General features: G+C 36.7%; 1 protein-coding gene across 1 annotated transcript; it reads right to left on the bottom strand.

Annotated features, from left to right (window-relative positions):
• Positions 1-455: 455 nt before the first annotated feature.
• On the bottom strand, positions 456-23,084 carry dennd2c (DENN/MADD domain containing 2C). The gene is made up of 18 exons (XM_055167443.2): positions 22,398-23,084; positions 17,710-19,042; positions 14,198-14,322; positions 13,729-13,835; positions 12,400-12,549; positions 10,112-10,184; positions 9,978-10,022; positions 9,700-9,887; positions 7,678-7,787; positions 7,464-7,533; positions 7,271-7,348; positions 6,756-7,045; positions 4,774-4,951; positions 3,831-3,872; positions 3,247-3,355; positions 1,438-1,680; positions 1,265-1,351; positions 456-1,183 (listed from the first exon to the last, which is right to left on the bottom strand). The coding sequence occupies exons 2-18, from the start codon at positions 18,846-18,848 to the stop codon at positions 1,152-1,154; spliced, it is 3,066 nt and encodes a 1,021-aa protein (XP_055023418.2). The 5' UTR covers positions 18,849-19,042; positions 22,398-23,084; the 3' UTR covers positions 456-1,151.
• Positions 23,085-23,242: the final 158 nt, after the last annotated feature.

Below are 23,242 nucleotides of genomic sequence, written 5' to 3' on the forward strand. Positions count from 1 at the left end.
ATCTGTAAAAGAGACAAACCAAAGGGCGGGTCTTAAGAGGTTAAAGAAATTAATTTCTTGATGAGCAAAATGACCTTAGAAAAAAAAAAACATAAATTTTAAGCGAATTTGCGCTCAAAACAAGCAAAACAATCTTTACGTTTTTTCTTAAACAGTTCTTACCCAATTGGCAGATTTATTTGGCTTGTTTTAAACACAAATTCACTTAAATTGTACATTTTATGTCTAAAAACTAGACTTACTTTCTTCGCTCATTTTGCTCATCAAGATAATACATCTTGATTAAGGAATTTACAGACATTTGTACTGAAAACAAGACAAAAATACTAAGTAATACTATACAAAGTAATACAAAGAAAGTTATTTTTGGTGGTGTAAATGTATTTTAAGTCTACACGAGTACACTGTACATGTTACTTTTGTGGCACATTTAAAAAAAATTAATGATACAGATGTTAAAATGCATATAAAATATTTTTATTTTCAAATGTTACAAAAGGTCTTGTTACATAAAATATTTAAAAACTGTACAAAATGCAAAAGACTGAAAATTTTCTCTGCCATTAAAAATGTACATTGACATTCAATAAAAAGAAAGCAAAACAATGTTTTAATATTTAACTGTGCAACTGAGGAATCCTACATTAATTTTTTTTAGAGTAATATAATCCATTCTTCATTATATTTTCTTTTAAACCACAAATTACTTCCAGTTGGACTTCTTTCAGTCTGAAATAATAATTTTTTTTAGTAAACAATAAGAACAATACATAAACAATAACAGGTTAAGTGTATGACATCTGTAATGGCTGTTAACCCAACCACTGCTCACAATCAATCCATTTATTTTCCTTATTCATCAAAGTAACAATAATGTCCTTCTCTATTTCCTGCGCGGTCTAATTCAGTCGACTTTCTTCCTCCTCATGCTTAAAAACTAATTTCCAGCCTTTTCCTCTTCTCCGATGGCACAGCAATTCCAAGCCGGAGAGTTTTTAGGGTGGGGCAAGTCTTCTAGTCTTGACCTCATCTCCACCCGTGAGTCTCTCTATGGGACAGGAACTGTGAGAATCTGGTTGAGTCATCACATGCTTGCGAAAAAGCCATACTTGGCACATGACGTTGAGATTTCGGACTGTTTGGACGGCGCCTTATTTCTTCTGCAAGAATTTCATTTTGTTCCCTGCAAATATGCATTTGTTGTTAGTAAAACACAACCCTCTCATGCTGTTTCACATAAATGGAAAAGCAGTAAATGACTTACCGAGCCCCTTGAGAAATCTGTTGACTCCACTGAGTTCAGTTTCAGGATAGGAATTTAGATATTCTGCAGCTCGAACTTCAAACAGCCCTTTAAAAAAAGACAGGATATTTCTCTCAGTACTTAAAGACATAGGTCACCCAAAATCATCACATCCTTCTGGAAACACCTCTCACCTTTAACACCTCCTTTTCTGAGCTCCCGATCGTGAATGAACCCGGCAAACATCTGTGTGTCCATGAAGAGCTGCAGGAACTGTCGCACTCCTCGGGAAGGATGAGATTTTCTGAAAGCGTCTCTCTGAAGCTCTCGTGCACCACCAGGCCCTCCTTCATTCATGTAGAGGGAATAATGTCCGACCAGCTCAACAAAGAACCAAACAAATGCTTCTGACACCAATGTGCTCAGCTCGGACTCATCTGTAGGAAAAGCAAAACTTTAATGTGAGACTGAATAAATTTGTAAAGAGTACTTGGAAAGAGTTATCAATTACACTTCATTTAATGCAAGAATACTTATACGGGGATGAAACACAGGGTGCGATTTGTAAGTATTACTTAAAAATATCCATGATGCCTGATTAAAATCATGCGAGTGAAACGTTGCCAATAAATGATTTCTATATGGTTTGCAAGCTACCGAGCCCCCTAAGCTGACATTGGAGAAAAAAACTTTCGTGTGCTCGCATGAAACTTTCCCATGCTCACGTAAAACCTTCATGTGCTCACACAAAACCTTCATATGCAGAATTTTTTAAAAAGTTTCGTTTCGCATGAGCACGTGAAACTTTCGCATGCGCACATGAAACTTTTTCTTTAGTAGTTTAACGCGATAGTTTCACGTGCACACGCTATAGTTTCACATGCGCACATGAAAATAAACTTTAATAATTTTTGCTCCATGTCCCCTTAGGGGCTCCGTAACAAGCAGATGTGTGTGTGGGATTATCTTAGGTTTTGTCTGTATTTTGACTTTATTGGTTTTCTTTCCTACACACCTATCCATCACCTACACTGCAAAAAATGATTTTCAAGAAACAAATTCTTAGTATTTTTGTCTTGTTTTCAGTAAAAATATCTAAAAATTCTTAAATTAAGATGGGGTAAGCAAAAAAACGTGAACATTTTTCTTAAACACTAAATTCAAGAAAAATGTGCTTACCCCATTGGCAGATTTTTTTTGCTTGTTTTATGCACAAAATCACTTAAATTTGATATTTTTGATCTAAAAACTAGACTTATTTTCTTGGGTCATTTTGCTCATCAAGAAAAAGCATCTTAATTTAAGAACTTTTAGACATTTTTATTAAAAAACAAAACAGATTTTTTTTTTTGCAGTGTACAGGTGTGCAATGCTAATTTCTAACAGTACAAATGTCTACAATTTCTTAAATCAAGATGTATTTTCTTGATGAGCAAAAGAAAATAAGTCTAGTTTTAAGACAAAAAAATATACAATTTAAGTGAATTTGTGCTTAAAACAAGCAAGCCAGTGGGATGAGAAAACTTTTCTTGAATTGCTTAAGAAAAAAAGCAAACTTATTTTAAGATTTTTTTCTTACCCCATAGCAGATTTTTTGCGTGTTTTAAGCACAAATTTGCCTACATTTTATGTTTTGTCTAAAAACTAGACTTATCCTCTTAGGTCATTTTGCTCATCAAGAAAACAAGACAAAAATACTAAAAAAAGTCATTTTTGCAGTGTATATACATGCAGAAAGGCAGACAGTATATGGATGGATAGATATATTAATAGAGTTTAATAACCAATCATAACTGATCAGATGATTTGTTCAGTTTAAAAAAAGTATTTCATGTGTTCAAATGGTTATATATGATGAATAATTGTGACATTATGATTCATGCGCAACTCATTCAACAAAACGTGAGACATCAAACACACAAGTGAAACCGGTTTTAGAGACTGGTTTTCCGTCTGATTGTAGGTGTGGGTGTGAAGGTAAATCTGTGGAAGAGAAATCTGACCTTCTCTCTTGTCTCTTGAGTTTTGATGTAACATCTCGTGTCTGTTGTCCAGTATCTCCTGAAGTGCTGCCTGCAGCTTTCTGGGTAAGATACAGTCTTCATCTCCGAGCTGAGGCACAGAAAGGATATAAACTTTTTATATGGAGATCAGACGGCTGGGTCACACAAAAACATTTAGACAACATTTACATTTTGTGCACAAAGATGACATAAAGCCCAATGCATGAATCTCAAAATGAAAAAAGTTACCATTCACTTCCACATTTTATGTACGCACAGATGTTAACATTTGGGTCAATGACAAGCAGCCAATAATGTTTCCCATGTTCCAATCCACAAATGAGCAATATTTTAAATCTATCCAATGTTAAAAGACTAAGTAGTACTAAAAAATGAAATGTAAATGTAAAGATACGGATTCAAATATATCTTAGATGGAGTGAAAAATAACGCAGTCTTAATAAAATGCAAATACTCGAGTCCAGGCTTGAGCGTCAGGCCACGCCCCTCACAAAGCAGACACATACTTTAATTTCAAAAGAACACACCCCTGTATTATTAGGAACTGAAGGACAAATACTCACTTGAACGACAAACTTGTCCGCACATAAATCCACAATAAGAACCTGGAAAAAGTGAGTCAAACAAAAAAGAATAAATGTCAAAATGACAATGCAACACAAGAACCAATATTACATAAAGTAACATGTGCACTGCAAAAAATGACTTTCTTACTTAGTATTTTTGTCTTGTTTTCAGTAGAAATATCTAAAAATTCTTAAATTAAGATGCTTTTTCTTGATGTGCAAAATGACCTTAGTAAATAAGTCTAGTTTTAAGACAAACAATATACAACTCAAGTAAAACTGTCCCCAAAACAAGCAAAATTATCTGCCAATGGGGTGAGAAATTTTTTTTTGAAATAAGTTTTTTTTTCTTAAACACTTAATTCAAGTAAAATTTTCTCACCCCATTGGCAGATATTTTTGCTTGTTTTAAGCACAAATTCACTTAAATTGTATATTTTTTATGTAAAAACTACTATTATTTTCTTAGGTCATTTTGCTCATCAAGAAAATACTTCTTGATTTAAGAATTTTTTGATATTTCTACTGAAAACAAGACAAAAATACTAAGTAAGAAAGTCATTTTTTGCAGTGTGTGTTATTAATGTTTATTGAACATACAAAAAGAAGAAGATCTATAATAAATATTTAACAACTTAAAATCTGTAAATGTACAATCTTTGCAGTGTTATGGGGAACTTGTGTGCAGAATTAGTCAGATTGCCACGTGTACAGTTTTGTTACCGTTTAGCTTGTTAAGACCGCTTCCAGACTTTAAATTACACATAATTTTTGCTAAGTAAAGAGATACATCATCATAAAAGTGATTTACAATGAAAGACTCCTCAAAGCGTAATGATAGGGGCCATGGAGAGGGTGGGAAGTGCTCACGATAAACTAAATAATGATTATGTTCACTTCAACGTTATACTTGGACTTCAAAAATAAAGCATCGACTGACCTCTTCAATGGGCATATCCAAAACTTGAGGCAGGGATGGTGACAGCGCCCCCATGAGGAAGGGTGTGGGAGAGCAGCAGATGTCCAGCATGTTGGCCGGAAGCACGGGTACAAAAGTGTGCTGCCAGGTAAAGGGATACAGCAGTGCCAGGGCCGAGTGCGCACATCGAGATAAGACACTGTACAGAATAAAAATGCTTTAATCCAGGTAAATATATCACAACACAGGTAGTGTGACGAGAAATTACTACTTAAAAGATTTGCAAAAGTGTCAATCATGTTGAAAGAGTAAAGGATTTGCATGTGTACAATAAGATTTGCACGTGTTATATCAATGTGTTCTCATAGCTTAACTGAAAGAGCATGCTGCTAGCAACGCCACTTTCAAAGTTTGACACCCAGAGAAATGCACATACTAATATATAAATGTAATATGCCTGAAGGGGAATGTTGCTTTTGATACAAGCACCCGCCAAATGCATAAATGTAAATCAAGTCACAAATGTTAAACAGAGGTTTGCAGCGTGACATTTGCAAAAATGTAGGTCAATTTATATAATTACATAAACTATGAATACTGTTTTACTTTAAGAGTTTTGCTTTCAAGGAATAGCTCACTGAAAACTGAAAATTAACCCATTATTTACTCACCTTAATGCCATTCTGAGTATATGACTTCCTTTCTTCAGCCGAACACATTTAGAGTTATAATAAATAATATTCTGCAACTTGCGCAATGGTGAACACATTTTTGTCATGACACATTTGACGACTAATCACAAGACTTGCAAAAAACAAAAACTATGGTACATACTTACTAATGGATGAAGAAAGGAAATCATACACACCTAGTATGCCATTAAAGTGCACTGTAAAAAAAACTTTGCTGCCTTAAATTTATTTTATTCAGGGTTCTCACAGCTTAGTTAACTTCAAATTCAAGGACCTTTCAAAGACTTTCCAGGTCCAATACCCTCAAATTCAAGGACTAAATGTGGGGACACATTTCAAGTGAGATCAAGGTTACATCGTGTTACCTTTAAAGATACATTTTTACAGTTCACTTTCAGGGAACTCGCGCTGTGTCACTGCGGTGACACTTTGGGGACGCCTCCAGGGTTAAGTGTGTCTGAATGTGTATTTCAAATTCAATCAATGGTGAGGCTTAACAACAATGACAGGGTGACGCGGGAGCCAGAAAGTATATCACTATCTGAAATATTGCCAAAGACGGCATTACAGGGACGCAGGAAGTATGGCAACGGAGATACAGCGTCTCGTTCCCTTCTCAGGGAACAACAGTTACATATGTAACCCGAGATGTTTTCATGTGTCAAACACAACTAGGCAAAAAAGCATTTTGGTATGAATCAACATTCACATACAGAAAATATAAGCATTTAAAGCGAATAGTTTAGCACGTGTGCTTAAAGTCTAGAATTTTTATGATATTATCCTACACTACACAGGGAATATGATTTTTTTGCATAAAATAGATTCAAGCACTTTTAATGACCTGTATCTATGTATGTATATTTTCAAAAACCTCCCAGGGCCTTGAATTTTTTCCCCAGATTTGTTAAATCAACTCAGATTTACAAATCAACAGAGATGAGTTGTTACAACTTAAAAAATATAGTTGAGAAAAGACAACTTAATTTTATAAGTTATAACAACTCACCTGTAGTTATAACAACACATCTCTAGTCAAGATAAATAATAGTAAGTTAAAATGACTTGTAAATTCGAGTTGATTCAACAAAAAATTTTAAGGCAGCAAAGTACTTTTTACCGTGTGAGTAAATTATGTGGTGAACTATTACTTGAACACAATTTGTTTAAAGTCTAGTTCTAGCTGTCATTCATTATGTAGGATATTACATAAGCCAGTGGTGGGTTAAATTGTCAAATATCTAAAGAGATGAAAGAAGATTTGTAACATAATAAAAAGTACCCGCTGCCCAATAATGTGGTGGGCTGTACCTAAGTTTGTCTGCGATGAAGATGACTCTCCTCTCCAGCAGCAGAGAAGCAAAGACCTGCAGGAGCGTAGTGACACTCAGACACTGCAGCAAGCTTTCAAAATCCACATGCTCCAAACGCGAGTCCACCGGCCTGCACAGAGTCAAAACTTCATTCCCAGAGCCCGGTAGAAAGCTTTTGACGGAGATGGTGCGTCCAGGAGCCGGGAAAGGTGCTTCCATGACACTTTGCATAAAAGGATGAACCAAAGCGGGAGAAATCTCTCTTCTCCTCTCCACCTCTTCCAAGATCTACAGGGACATTGGCACACAGATGAACAGGAATTTAATCTCAAGTTTAAAGGTGAAAACATTGACATAAGCAATGCAACAGCATCAATCTGTTTGCTCAATTTGTTTAAAAAGTCATGGGTGCGATGTCCAGGGAACACGCATACTAATAGGATGTAAGTGGCTTTGGATAAAAGCGTCTGCCAAATGCATAAATGTAATGTCAATGTAATAAAAGCTCCTGACCTTGGAGAAGAGATTGAAGCAGCCGAGTCTACTGATGATGCAGTGAACTTCAGGCAGTCTCTTCCCTTTCCCACTGGGCTGTCAGTCGAGATTCAACAAGAAATGAAAACCACAAGAACACAATCTAGTCCTCATACAGCTCAGAGGATATTTGTCTGCTAAATAAATGTGTTTGCCATATTGACAGACTTACCAGGATTTTGCGGCAATATCCAAATAAACGACTGCCATCTTCCCCCGTGAGGACAAATGAAAAAGTTTCACTGGGAGGGACAAATGGTTTGTTTAGCCAATCAGTTTGTGCAAGTAGTGAATAAAGTGGGGGTGGAGGTGCAGCAGGCCATAATGCCCAGCTGTTACCCATACACCCCATCAGGGTTATAGTAAGTAGGTGTTAATAATCTCACCTTGTGTGATCCGAGGAGGGACGCCAGTCCTGGCAGTCAGGAAAACAGAACTTGGGAATGGCCTTCAATCTGTCCTCAGCCTCACGAGACAATCGAGAAGATTTCTCAAACTACATGAGAAATAAATTCAAACATCACTTCTCTTTAGAATAGCATTCACTTCCCTAAACACTCAAAAAAAAAATTCTGAGCTGTTTCAATCCACGATTAGTTAAAATATGGACAAACTGGGTTTAAAGGTGCAGTGTGTAATTTTTAGAAGGATCTCTTGACAGAAATGCAAAATTATATACAAAACTATATTATCAGGGGTGTGTAAAGACCTTTCATAATGAACCGTTATGTTTTTATTACCTTAGAATGAGACGTTTTTATCTACATACACAGAGGGTCCCCTTACATGGAAGTCGCCATTTTGTGCCGCCATGTTTCTACAGAAGCCCTTAACGGACAAACTTTTTTTACTAATTTGTCTACACAGTGACTACCGTAGCTTCTCTATGCGTTTCAAAAGTGAGGGGTGAGCAGTGGACTGAGTTGTTGGCTGCAATTCACAACCTCACCACTAGATGCTGCTAAAATTTACACACTGCACCTTTAAATTAACCAATGCTGGGTTGTTTTAATCCATGGTTGGGCAAAATCTGGACATTTTCAAGGTTAATTTAGACCATCGGTTAAGTTTGTCTGTATTTTGCCAAACCTTGAGTTGAAACAAGACAGCATTTAGAGTAAAAGGACACTACTGTGCCCAACTATGAAATCAAATTTGACCCCTATTTATTTAATAATTAGTCTGTGCATGATTAAGACATCATCTACATTATTTTGCAATAGATCTCCATTTTTAAATACCCTTTAAATATTTTTTATATTTCCTATAAATAAACCCCCAAAAATAAGTTTAGTTATTGCAATGAAAACCTGTGCTTTCTTTACCAAAAATTGCATCCACCCATCAGAAACTAATTCATACAGTTATTAAATGTCCTCTGAGATTAAGCAATGAGTTTTGTAAGGAAACATTTGAGGAGCTCAGATGCAAAAGCCGCTAAGCGCCACCTTAGTCAAAAGTCACGTAGTGTACGTTCATCAAATACTTTTGCTTCAAATCCACTTAAACACAGCCTCAGATCATTGAGAAATACAGCTAATAAAAACTCATGAAAATGCTCATTTACACAAAAATATGTCAAATGCACTTAGAGGGTTTTGCATCTGAGCTCTTCATTTAAATTTCAAACTTTATAAACTGCAGACGTACACGTGTTCATGAAAGACTTGAGGTGGGGCGGATGCTGACCCAATGCTATAAAAACCCATCACAAGACATTTAATAACTGCATGGATTAGTTTTTGATAATTGGCTAAAAAAAGGCTGAAAGGAGAAAAAATATATACACCAAGAATGGCTTGAGAGTGAGTCAAATATGAGCTAATTTTTATTTTGGGTTGAACTATCCCTTTAAATTGGGGGGGGGGGGGGGGGGGTTAAAGCTATTCCATGCATTCTGAATTATTAACACCATTTAAGATACGGATTCCTCGTGTTAAACGTATGCAAAGTGTCAAAAAAGCATTTGAGCGTGTGACGGAGTATTCCTGTGCCGAATGCACTCGCCGGGGTTCGTACAAGTTTCGGAAAGTTTTTGTTGAACATGAAAGATTCATACATAACAATCTTGCTTTGTTTCTTTTATGGGCAGCTTTTCAGTGCAGGAAGTCCTTATATGGGCACTTTAATAGCACAACACAACTCTATAGGTGCTTAAGATTAGCATGAGATGAGCAGAAACAGCGTGTGTTATGGGAGCTTTAAGAAAGTTAAATGTTGTAGTGCAATTGGTAGAAAATGGCATTAGCAACGTTTAATCCCAAATTATCCATACTGATGAAGATATATATATAGTGTGTATACAGTGTTGGATTAAAGCATTTGCCATATGCATAAATGTAAGTAAGTACATGTAAAATGAAGTTGTAGTTTGTTCTTCAACATCTAACAGTGGCAGGTTTCTTTACCTTTCTAGGGAACTGTTGTGTGATCTCAGGCGTGTAAGTGTTTCCAGGGGAACTTTTTCTAAGCGACACCACAACAAACTGCTGGAAAAGTTTCTGCTCTTGAAGCTGAATCAGATCTCGCTCTAAAGTGCGGTAGCCCGGCCGTCGCTTTAACGTTGACTGAACGTAGACTGTACGCTGGGAGCGACCTGAAAGAATATAAACAAGCATTGATGGGTTTATAAAAACACTGAACTGGTTTGATGTGAAAGTGACACTTGAATAAATCTATCACTGACCTTTAGAGGTCTCCTCTGGATCACTCTCTGTTCCACTTAATTCATCTGCCAGAAAATAAAGCTTTATTAAGTGATTCATGAGGTATGATTAGGATTTGATTTGTGTTTTTAATAAAGCAGGTGAAGAGAGTCACCTCTGCTTGCTGTTGCCCACACGCGTTTCCGTCCTCTCTTGGCTTCAAAGATTTCCTGGATCCAATTTACAATCTATATGAGAAACACAAACAAGAATCTCTAAGGATTATATTGACTTTCCATGTTAAATAATGCACTCCATATGGCCATTTCTTTTAAATATATGCAAAATACTTTTTGTAGAAAGTAAAGCCTAATTAAATATATTTTTGTTTTAACCTTCATATATCAACAAACAGTACTGTGCAAAAATCTTAGCCCATCAGCTTTGTTGTTTTAGCAAAGTTTTAATATTCATCCATATTTATTTTTTTCTCTTTTTATTAAGATACAAACAGAAAATACAGGAAATATGTATACAAAATTAAAAACAAAACTTTTCAGAACTAAATGTCTTCTTCAGGCATCAGTCAGTATTTAGTGTTGACCTCTCTTGGCATGAAACTCATCTTGAGCTTTTTTGAAGTCATTTAATTAGAATTAAAAATTAGGATTTAATTTTATTTATGTTTAAGAGATCCTGCAGCTGCCTGCTATTGCTCAAGTGGAAGGGGAGATTACCGTAAATACTTCACACGTTATACTTTTATACCGTTTTTAATACTACATACACATTTCTGGATGTATTCTAAGAGACTGAGAAATAATTATATTTGATCAGTGATCACCATAACATTGCAAAAACAACAAAAGTAATGGTGGCATGGTGGCCTAAGACTTTTGCATAGTATATTTCAAAATTTATTTTAATAATTTTATAATTTTACAACCCATGGGGCAAGAAATGTATTCCGGGACAAAATATTTATATACATATATGCTAAATAAAAGCTAATTTTATAAAGTATATTTGAAGTTGAAAATATAGTTGAAAGTTTTTCTTCTACTGCAACGTGTATATATTTTCTTGGTTTTAAATGCATGGAGGGGTAATTATACGTTTTAAATGCTCGAATAATATACAAAAAATGGCCAAACTGTATATTTTTTTATTTTTGTATGGGTATGCTTGTTCTTTAATTTATCATTGCACCATGCACAACCAATACAATTCCAAAGTATTTTTTTTTTGATGAATATATGAAAATAAATGTTTCACAAATCCTTAAAATTCCAGTGTACCATGGGAGGGACGCTGCATTATTTGACAGAAACAATGCGTGTCCTTTTTAGGCATTTTTAGCTTTTTTCAGGAATGCTAAGGGGTTAAAAAACATTACAGGATGCACTTTATGAAGTTGGATAAACGCATAGATCAGTGGTTCCCAACCTGGTTTCAAAGTTCACGGGGTGTGAGATGTGATATGCTTCAAGGCCAAATAAAGATACATAAAATGTTCTAGTAGTAATTTTACATCAAAATAAAAAAATAAAAATCACATTTTTAAAGTGCCAAGATAAGGTAGTTAAAATTATCTTTTACATAAAACGTTTAATATTAATATTTACAGTACATATTCTCCTCAAACCCAAATACGTCGTTTATGAACCACTGGTCTGTATAAGATAATTTTGAAAAAACTGTACAGATGATTCTTCCAGCAAGCTGAATATAGCTGATTAGTCAGCGTTGTACAGTATGATGCATGAACACTTTAAGATAATCCCTAACCTCTCAGACTCCAACCAGCAACATTTCCTGTCACCATCTATCCATCTCTTTACCACTTCCTCTCTCCCATTTCCACTTCCTCATCACAGCTGACATTTACACTTCATCATGTTTCTCTTCTCTGTTCTTATTTCTCTACTATCAGCTCATTGACTCTTAAATACTGAAGCTTCATAAATACAGTACTGTCCAAAACTCTTAGACCACCATTAGATTTGTTGTTTTAGCAAATGACCATTACATCTCAGTCGCTTTATTAGAATACAACCAAAAAATAGAAATGAGCGAAAGAAGAAATGTATATGCAGTATTAAAAAACAGCTTTTACAAAAGTTTAAATGAAATCCTGATTTCTAATCGAATGACAATAAATACTAAATTTTGCCTAAAGAAGACATTTTTATTGTGTTTCTGTTTGTGAAAAATAAATATATGCATGGCCATTAAAACTTTGCTAAAACAACAAATATGGTGGACTAAGACTTTTTGCACATTACTGTATATCAAGAAATCTCGGCATGTTTCAAGTGAGCTGTCCTTATGTAAGACATTAAGGATCTCAATTACATCATAAAAATGTGGTTAAGATGACGTGCATGCAGGTGAAAACGAGCAAAGGTTGCAGAACCTGTAGTGACGTGTAAAGCACGTGTTAGTGTGGGTGTGTGGGATTACCGAGGGTTGTCTGTGTGTCTTGTACACAGCTGCAGGTTTAGTCGTGGATGATTTAGGAGTGTTTGCAGAAGAGAGACGAGTAGATGAAGGTTCTCTGTTGTCTTGCAGTCGGTCAACGTTCGCCTGCAGTGTGAAGGGTTTCGGTGAGATCTGTGTACAGTAAAAACAAGAAGTGGAAGATTCAGGGGTGGTTTCCCAGACACGGATTAGCTTAAACCAGCACTAGGTCTCAGTTTAATTAAGAAATATAACTAGTTTTAACAAATATGCCTTACTAAAAAACATGACTTTTGAGGGAAAAGAAAGGCCACTGTTTTTAAGATATGTCAGTGCAAGTTGTTTTAAGTTTGGAAAGCTCTTACATTTATTTTAAAATTGAAATATAACAAAAATGACTTAATAACTTAATAACCAAACACCCCATTAAATCTAATTAAATCAAATGAACATTGGCGGCTCGTGACTGCCTCTCTGAGGGGCGCAAATTCAAAACATGTGTTCGTAGTGTCATGAGTGTTGCTTGTGTTTTCAAAATATGTGTTTGTTGCATCATGTAAATCAAGTCAGGGTTCCCACACCTTAGTTAATTTCAAATTCAAGGACCTTTCAAGGACTTTCCAGGTCCAATACCCTCAAATTGAAGGACTAAATGTGGGGAAACATTTCAAGTGAGAGCAAGGTTACATCGTGTTACCTTTGATGATACATTGTTACAGTTCCCTTTCGAGGGAACTCGATTTAAGCACTTTCAATGACCTGTATCTATGTATGAATATTTTCAAAAACTTCCCAGGGCCTATTTCCCCCAGATTCACAAACTTTCAAGGATTTCAAGGACCCCTGGGAACCCTACCATCTGCATCACGTGTTTCGTCAAAATAAGGGCCTGCTGCACACGCATCAAAACTGTTTATGATAAAAGAGACGCTCACGTTCACGCTCCCTTAACATTAAACTCTGATTACGCATGAGATTATGCGAGTATCTGGCAAACGCGAGCGTCTCTTTTATCATAAACCCTTTAGATGCATCTGCAGCAGGAACTTATTTTGACAAGACACGTGATGCACACACGATCACTCGATGCTCCAAACACATATTTTTAAATGACGAACCACACACATGACAGGCTACATACATGTAGTGAGGAACTTTGCATCGTTTGCCCTCGAAAAAAGAAGTCACCGGCCGCCCCTGCAAATGAAACTTTCAATGTGTTGGGTATAATACATTCAGCACAATTACGTTTATCTGTATTTGTAAAGTTTAAAGGTCTTAACATTGGGTATTTTTCTAGCTACTCCACATGCAGACGTCATACACAATTACCTTCATATGTGGACTTTGGCCAACTGTATAATGTCGTGGCCGTCTTTTGGGTAAACACATGGGCGAGAGTTTGATGTCTTCATAAGGGCTCTCTCTTGACATGTCCACTAAAAACAATTGGATAAGAAAAGTTGTATACATAACAAAGCTCTTTGTAATACTGATGGCCTATTGATTTTTGTACTGAACACTTGCACTGTCAGATAAAGGGTCAAAAAAGGGTCCAATTAAAAAATGTGCACCTCAGAAGTTCATACTGGTACCAAATGTACATATCTGTCCCTAAATAGTACATATTTGGCCCAAAGAAACGGTCCTGCCCCAGTGACAGCTATGGACCATTTTTTTGACAGTGTACTGAAAATGTTTCTCCACAAATTCATTGCTAAAATGTGTTACATTCCCTTTATCCTGCACTACATATCTGATCAATGACATATGTCTTCTTGGCGTTTTCAGAAACACTCACAGATGATGTCCTCATAGATGCTGTCCTCAGACAGGGCGTGGAAAAGACCAGAACGCCTCCCCTCCTTTTCTCTGGAGGTCTGCTGGGCTGTCAGCCGTACCACGTCCTCAAACTCAAACGACTTTCTGTGGACCAAAAAAAGAGTTTGTAGTACGAATCATCTTTGAATAATGCTGCTTGATTTGGGTAAAGGGAGTCTGGGAAAGATGAATATGGTTTACACTCTGAAATATGCTGGATTATATTTTAACCCAGTGTTGGATCAAAAAGGGACAAACACATCCATTGGGTTACATTAACCCAGAAAATGTTTATATGAGATGGGTTAAAACAAGCCAGTGTTTGGGTTTGAAACAACCCAGCATAGGTTAAATTGGGCTCATCCCTTTTGACCCAGCATTTTGAAACGTGTACTTGGCTAGCTGAATAAGTTTTAAGATAACTTGCTTTAAAACTAGAATAGTTGGCCTACCATTGAGCAGTTTTGAGAAGTTGTATATGTTGCTTTAATATCTTAATTCTAGGCCTTATCCTGAAATATATAGTACTACGCTACTAAAACACATTGCTCACTCCGTAAGATACTCTAGTATACATATAATAAAGTATGCATGCTTCAGAGGGGACATTGAGCAATGACCTCGTTTACATGCACCCTCATATTGCGATTATAATGGGGGTTTTGCAATATTGCGATGATACTTTACCTCATGTACACAATAATTAGAAAAAAAATAATTGCAGCAAGTATAATTGTATTAAAACAGGTTTTAATTGCAGTATGGGGCCATGTAAACACTTTAATCACATCTATACCACACTAACCGAAGTGCATGTGCGTTTTTGTCATCAACTTTAAGCATAAATTCATTTTAACCTTGACATTAGGAAGTTTTCCTGAACTTTGTCAACACGACTCGCTGTCAGCAGTCTGCCTTTATCCAGAAACAGCTCAAATAATACGACAGCAGCGTTTAAAACCATTACAGGCACTGAATAATGAAATGCATCCATAAGAACGTGTTTTTAATGCAAGTAAATAAAAACAGTGACAGTATATGTGAGTTCATCATTGGCTATGTGTGAATGATTAACACAATCATTAGGGTAATGATCCGAAAATAAAAACTGTGAGTGAGGAGGTTAGCTGGAGTCATGTAAACATCTTACTGCCATTAAGTCCTTACTCTGATTGTTGGAAATAATCGCATTATTAGTGTCAAAAAAGAAAACAATTATAGGAAGGATTGAACACAACGGCGTATTAATGTTCAAAAGAAGCCCAGCGTGAACTCGACTGAAACAGAATTGGGCCAAAAGTGGACAATAGGCTGCAATTCTGCCAAAGCAAAGCTGACATCACAGCTGGGCCGAAGCCAGACAACTAAAATCTCAACAAGTCACACTTCATCTACAAACACTGCTCTCAACAAACACACAACACTGACCAACACTGCTATTACGAACAAGCATAAGGACTTGATTTATTGTAATTTTCTGGGGGAAAAGTGAGTGCTGTTTGCCTGTGCAAAATCACCGCCATGATGTTTGGATGTTTGGCTGTGGTTTCTAAGTAGTTTTTAATGTGTTATTGGTATTGTTAGGTAACACTTTACTGGCCCAAGTCTTGATAATAGTCTGATATTAGTCCGTTCATTAATGTAGATATATATCCTCAATATGTATAATAGGGATGTTTGAATTTGCATCAAGCAGCTCTAGTAAAGCAGAAATGAAGGCGAAGAATTTCAGTATGAGAAAGTTTAAGGCCAACACCTAATATTCGTAAGGAAATATCAGAAGTGATCTGGTTCAACAGGTTTTGTTTGAAGGTGTCTACCACTATTTATAAATGGACAGCCTCACATAATGTCTCCTAAACAGCTTGTTTGAACTAAAATGAAATACAGTATTGGTGGATTGTTGGTTGATCTTTCCTCGTTTCTGAGATTTGCATTTTTATTAAACCAATTTTTTATTTCTGACTCCATTGATTTCCCAATATGTAAAAATATACTTAACAAACGTGATCCTGTCTGTGAAATCTAATTATGAGATCTGGAGCATCAAAGTTTGATTTCAATCTTTGTCGTGATCTTACTCAGTCAATATTAAAGATATCAAGGTTATATTTTCACCGAATGATCTTTACATGATGTAGGATGAGTTTATGCAGAAGACCGTAAATGACCAAAATAACTTTAGCTGGGTTTTCACAGGCAGGGTCACAAATCATTTAGTCCTGGTCAGAATTATTGGTACACTTAGTAAATATTAGCAAAGAAGGCTGTGAAAATAAATGTGCATTCTTTGATCTATTTATCTTTTATTCCAAAAATAAAAACTCAACCTAGAAACCCTTACTATGAACTAGGTTTTATATCTCAAATACAAGTTGTCATCATTAATAGCACCACTTGAAATATCTGTAGTAAGTATATTGCCATTCATATTTACATTTCTCTTAGCTCACTAGGAACAGGAAATTGTCCAGCCATGACCTCCTGTTTCACAAGATTATTAAGACAAAGGCAAAATTCCCTTACACATTGACACCGGCACTAACTTGCTAAATAATGCAATATACAAGATCCAATGCAATAATACTTTGTACTAAGATTCTAAAATTGTTATATATATTTATAAAATATATCAAAAAAATTGAATATATTACAAATATACATGTTTCACATACTTTCTGGGAAAAGAAAGAATCTTTTCTCTCTCTTGCCAGTCTCTCTGCTATCTGAAATTTGACCTAAAACGTTCACTACGCATAACTTTTGGAAGTATTTAAATCATTCAGTTACTGCAAACCATTACAATACCTTTATGTAAATCTGATATAACTTATCTGTACTACCCAAGTCAAGACAAGCAATTTAAATTGTTCAACACTGAACACAAAATATCCTTCACACTTTCTCAGAAAAAGGTACAAAATGTCACTGTACACTACAAAAAAATGACTTTCTTACTTAGTATTTTGGTTTTGGTTTTAGTACAAATATTTAAAAATTCTTAAATCAAGATGTATTTTCTTGATGAGCAAAATGGCCTTAGAAAATAAGTCTAGTTTTTAGACACAAAATATCACATTTAAGTGAATTTGTGCTTAAAACAAGCTAAATAAAGAAATAAATTGGCCAATGGGGTAAGAACATTTTTCTTGATTTTTTCTTGAATTAAATGTTTAAGAAAAAAGTTTTAGATTTTATTAAATTGTTTTATACACAAATTCATTTAAATTTGATATTTTTGTCTAAAAACTAGACTTATTTTCTTAGGTCATTTTGCTTGTCAAAAAAAATGCATCTTGATTTAAGAATTCTTTAGACATTTGTACTGAAAACAAGACAAAACCACCAGGCAAGTCAGTCATTCCTTGCAGTGTAAAAAGTGCATGTTAGGACTTAACGTACCAGTAACGGCTTTTGTACCTTTTTCTGATAGTGTCTGGTTTCTTATGGTAAAGATTAAAATTCCTTCTCCGCTCTGGGAAATTCATTCACCTGTTCTTTCTGTTTCTGGAAATTCCGCTGATGGTGTTTACTGGACAAGGAGGCGGCGGACAGCTGGGTGGCTTAAGTGTGATGTCATTCCTCCGCACTTGGTTGGATTTACCGACTGATGAAGTCCGATTCTCCAACTGGATCCACTGGCCCGGCGGACTGCTCACACCCTTATACTGGAATGTACGCTGTGGTTTAGGTGGAGGAGAAGTCAGGTTCTGGGGACAGTGTCTCGTTTCATCAAGACCCTTGGTCACAGTTTGGGAATCTTTTTCTCTCTCCCAGAAAGGTTCATCTTTCTCCAGTCTTTTCCAGAAACCCCTAGAAGTATAAAAGTTCCCGGGAGGTAGCGATGCCTCTGGGTCGTCCACACAATGAGGTAGAGACGTAATTTCAACTTCTGCAAAGTTGATTGCATTAAGATGATTGCTTTTAACATTTCTAACATTCGGTTTGGTTACAGGGGGCTGGACATCGGCCGCTGGTTTAGTTGCAAGAGTTGCTGTTCCACATTTATTCAAATGAGTTTGATTTCTTGGCAAAACAGAGTGGACATCCAAAACCCGTTTATGAGACACCTGGTATTCCCTGAAATCCAAACCCAGGGTTTTAACTTTAGCTTTGTTACGCACTTCGTCACTTCTATTGCACTCAAAACCGTTTCCAACAAGGTCGGCTGAACGAGAGCGAGAGTGGGTTTTAACCGGAGACTGGACTTGTGTCAAAGTCGTCAAAGGCTTTGTTGGAGATGTTGATGTTATCAATGTATTAACATGCGATCGATTTCTAGGTAGATCCCAAGGGAATCCATCTACAACTGGTTTATGAGACACCTTGCATTCCCTGAAATCCAAACCCAGGCTTTTAACTTTCGACAAAGTTCCTTTGTTACGTACTCCATCACTAAACGTGTGTCCGACAAGGTCACCTGAAAGATTTCGTGTGTGCGTTTTAACTTTCATCTTCTGGACTTCCTCCAGTTGTCTGAGCTCTTCCCATTGGGAAATCTTCTGCTTGATGTTGATGCCAGGCTCACGCACAGTAACGGCAGACTGCCGTGCCGCCACAGGCTTCCCTCCTGTTCCTCCTGCAACGCCATTCCCTCCTCGTTTTCCACGATCCACTCCGAGGGCCAGCATTACAACGAGGCTACAATGTAAGCCGTCAAAGCGCAGACATCATTGCAGGAAACCTGTGAGTCTGTCTGACATCGCTGTAAGATACTGCAGTAAATCCAATCGAGAAAGAGACGCCTCCTCCAATGAGGTGCTGAGCGGTTCAAACAGTTCACAGTGTGTTTAGTTCCTCTGCCATTCTTTCTTTACTCTGGACCCTGTGAAGACAAATAAACTCAGTATATAGATTCAACAGTTTAGAGCATTTATAAGATCAGTTCTGTCATTATTTACTTATCTTTGTCTTTAAAATTTATTTTTTCTGTGGAGCACAGAAGGAGATCATTAAATACATTTCCAATAGGGGAAATGCAATAAAATGTTATTACATCATGAATTTGCTCTCATCATGACTTTGCTCGAAATAACGAATGACATAGTGGAAAATAAATCATGATAGATTTATCATTTTTGGCTGGGTTAATCTTTTAAGGAAGCCCTTATATATTTAGGCTGGTTTTGGGTTCAACAGACTCTCATTCGGCAAGTTCTTCAAGGGCCGTTTATGTAAGACAGGTTTGAGAATTCTTCATTTAAATGTTGAACTGTTTCATCTTAACACTTCCCTTTAAAAAAAGCAATGCTTGTAGCAGCAAACTACAATAAAACAGCATGAGTCACAACACAATAGTCAGAGACGTCTGTCTGCGTATGCATATGGCTGTGGTCGGAAAGTATGAAATAAGTTGACGTCTGTAACATTTTTGGTTAAAAATAAACAAAAATCAGTAATGGAGCAACTCTGTGTTCAAAACCTTACATTAAAACCTCCTTACATTACCTTGACTCACAACTAGGGCTGGGCAACAAAAAAAAATTATTTTTCGATTAATCTTTTTTTTTTACGTGGTCAATTCAAAATCGATTCTTAAAGACCAGAATCGTATTTTTTTTCATATTTATTTCTGCAAACATTGAACATAATACTAACGTTAATCTAATTACTAGTCTTCTTCACTAGATGTCACCCTCTTTTTTTGCCTTGCGCGATGTTACCAAGGAGCGAGAGGCGAGCCTGTCATTCATTCAGTGCTTAAAATGGCGGCTTCATCGACGTTGATGCCACCTTCACATAAAAAGTCAGAGGTATGGAAGCATTTTAGATTTCGCGAACAAGACGACGACGATAGTGTTGTGGCTTTTCATATCTTTTTATTAATTACCCACTTGTAAACTGCTGTTGACAGTTCTTTTTTATTAACATAGTATTTGTATTAAATCTAGATTCATTGAGTTGAATCGAGAATCGAGTAAACCTACCCGAGAACTGGAATCGAATCGATTTGATAGCTTGTGAATCGAAATCGAATCGATCTGGAACATCTGAATCGATACCCAGCCATACTCACAATGGTAAGTTTAAAAAATGATTCATGTGTTAAGCCTAAGCTTTCCAATTAGATTTTTCAGAACTTGTCCGTTGTTTTTTAATAAAGCATGTAAAGTATCGTGCAATTTTAAGACTCAAGCAAAGATGGTGATAGAGAGGAAAAAGTTACAGATTGTGGCTTTCAAAAGACTTTTCCACAAACTGTCAGCAGAATAATTCAAGCATAATTCCACCCACTCCAGGATACAATGTGAAGGTCTCACTATGTAGCATAAATGCAGGAAAACGCAGACCATCACTGTCAAGGTCACCGAAATAAAACCCCTGACAACAACGAGACAGACAACGACAGGAACATGTGAGAAGACAAAGCATTGTTGTGGGACATTTACAAGAGCTCCTCCATCCCCAGGAACACCCACCCCCATTTCAACACTCCCACCCTCTCCAGCTGGGTCGTCCAAAGCGCTGCCATGCATTAACACACTTGAGCATAATGTAATTCAATTTCGCTCCTCTCCAAAAGCTTCTTTCAGGCCAGCACGAAAAGGACGAGCATTCCAGGCATTTCCACATCCAAGTGTGCATGCATAACAGAAGAGCCTTCATTGTCGCACAAGAACGCTCTTTAGAGGGGTCATCGCATCAATGAGGCACAATTTCATGCATGTTGGAAAACGCTGGAGTTGAAAACGAATAAAAGGCCTCTCGAAATTCCTCTACGATTCTGTCTTTCGTGCACTACTGTAGCTGAGACAGATCTGCCAACTCACACAGGAGTTCTCATCTGCGTCCAAACTGTTTTGGACACGTTGCACATTACGCCGAGGAGGCTGAGAGTATTTAGAGTGAGGACATGCTCAAATTCCTTGGCATGGGATTGTACGGAATAATAATTCAATATGCGATGTTCCAGAAAAGCCAATGGTTAATATGACCAGAAACATCTGATCGGTCAGAACGAAAAAATATGCCTTTGTGCCGGTTGACCTACATCTAACGTACACATTGGAATCCCTGGACGGTTTAGCCAAAACCCATCCCCCCCTATGATCATCATCACATCTACTGACCCACTTGTGTGTGTGTGTGTGCGCGCGAGCGTGTGTGTGCAGGAAGGCCTAGCCTGTTTCCTGATACACAGGAAGATAGAATCAGCAGAATGTCTTTAATGATAGGTTTACAAATTTGTCATGGTGTTGTATTATAAACTTCTACTTGTGACTCGATTTCTGATTTATTACACATTGAATTTAAACTCGTCAATGTTCACGAACGCATATGGTCAGTGCTGATCTGTCTAACTCCATCGTCATGGACGTGAACTTTCCAAATGTGTAAGAAAAGGACTTTTCCAAACTTCATAACTAAACCTAATCCTCCAAGCCACCTGCTTCCAGGTACGCCACCCTAAACCAATGCAACCTCATACTTAGGTTTCTGTGATCAAAAGAGACATCAACAACCGCAGACAAACACAAAACACCACAACCATGCCAACATAAACCAGACGCTAGTATTATCCCTGCCCACAAAGGGTAGACAATCAAGACATAAATATACTGGGATATTAACTTTGACAGGTTATCCACCCACCCACCTCAGGTAGGCATGAGGCGACATGCCACCGGGTGAGGTGGAGGGTGGGAAAGTGAGTGAGGTTGCTGTCAAAACTAACTGATGGTTTCTATAGGACAAACCCTGCTGCCCACCACAGTGAGTTTAAGTATAAAAGTTAATATTTAACCAAGTTGGAAACACATGACTTTCGCCACAAGATTCACGGAGAACACTTGATGACGTTTTAACATATTTGACAGATGCTTGTACCCAATATGGCTACATTTCATCTGTAATGTATGCGTGTTCCCTGGGAGTCCATAACTTTTGCATTGTAAACACAATGAAAATAAAGCTACTAGTAAACACAGTATCCAAATACTTTGTTTTATGATACAAACACTTTATCCAACATAAATAAGTGAACTTTTTGATAGACATGCTTACCAGCATGTCGTCAGTGTTAAATAAATGCAATTAGATTGAAACTTCAGTAAAACATCTAAACAAGAAGGGAAACTAGTGTATGTTTGGTTAAATGCTCAATAAATACGTAAATAAGTTCAAACCGAAACAAGAGCTTAATCAGAGACGGTCTTTTGTTAAAAGAAATATCAACTTACGTAAACGAGTCCAGTGTTTCACAACACATATGTTCAGCTCGAGCGAAAAAAACTGAAATAAAACGTTTTATAAATTGTTAATACTTGAGTCATATTGTTTCTACAACTTGTTGGTCTGAATATAAACCCGAAGTCTTCATGTCTCGTCGTTGGTTTGTTAGTTAGCCTGTCGGCTACTCCTTCAAAAGAAACTCCGTATCCATTCACAGCGAAGTTACAAAGTAACAGATGATTCCCGCGACTGGTAACAATGTAGCGCCTGCAGTTGTTTATATTCCCGCCAGAAAAATGACGATAAAGTATTATCTGGATTGTTTGTGTGTGCTGTCAGTTCCCCATCTGAGCTTCAGTTCTCCTGACTGTGCGAGTGAATCAACTCTCCACTCCTGCCAATAAAAGTCCAGGCTCTTCACAAATGACTCATGTGTGTTCGTAAAATGAAGAAAACTCTATTGCATTAAAACGGAAATACTACTTCATTATTTTAGTCCTGTTGTTTGTTTTGCGGCTCTGTATTGAGATACTATTAAAGTAATCTTACAATGCAAACGTTGTGGTTTCTGCAGTAAGTTACACTCTTAAAAATAAAGGTGCTTATGTTCGCCTAAGCATTTTTAGCTATGATAGTCTCATTCATCTGTGCACACATTTAGACCCTTCATTAAATGTTGCACAACTTGTAAAGGTCATAAAACTGTATATCTGCATAGGATGCGCTGTTCTGCACATTACAAGACATGAGACTACAATTATAAACCTTGTATGTAAATTACTATGTTCACAAAAATATAATTGAAAATCTTCCACATAAAAAAGTTGCTTTAATTATTCACTCAAAATAAACC

Source organism: Misgurnus anguillicaudatus, chromosome 5 (assembly GCF_027580225.2).
Source record: "Misgurnus anguillicaudatus chromosome 5, ASM2758022v2, whole genome shotgun sequence".
NCBI classification, from domain to species: Eukaryota; Metazoa; Chordata; class Actinopteri; order Cypriniformes; family Cobitidae; genus Misgurnus; species Misgurnus anguillicaudatus.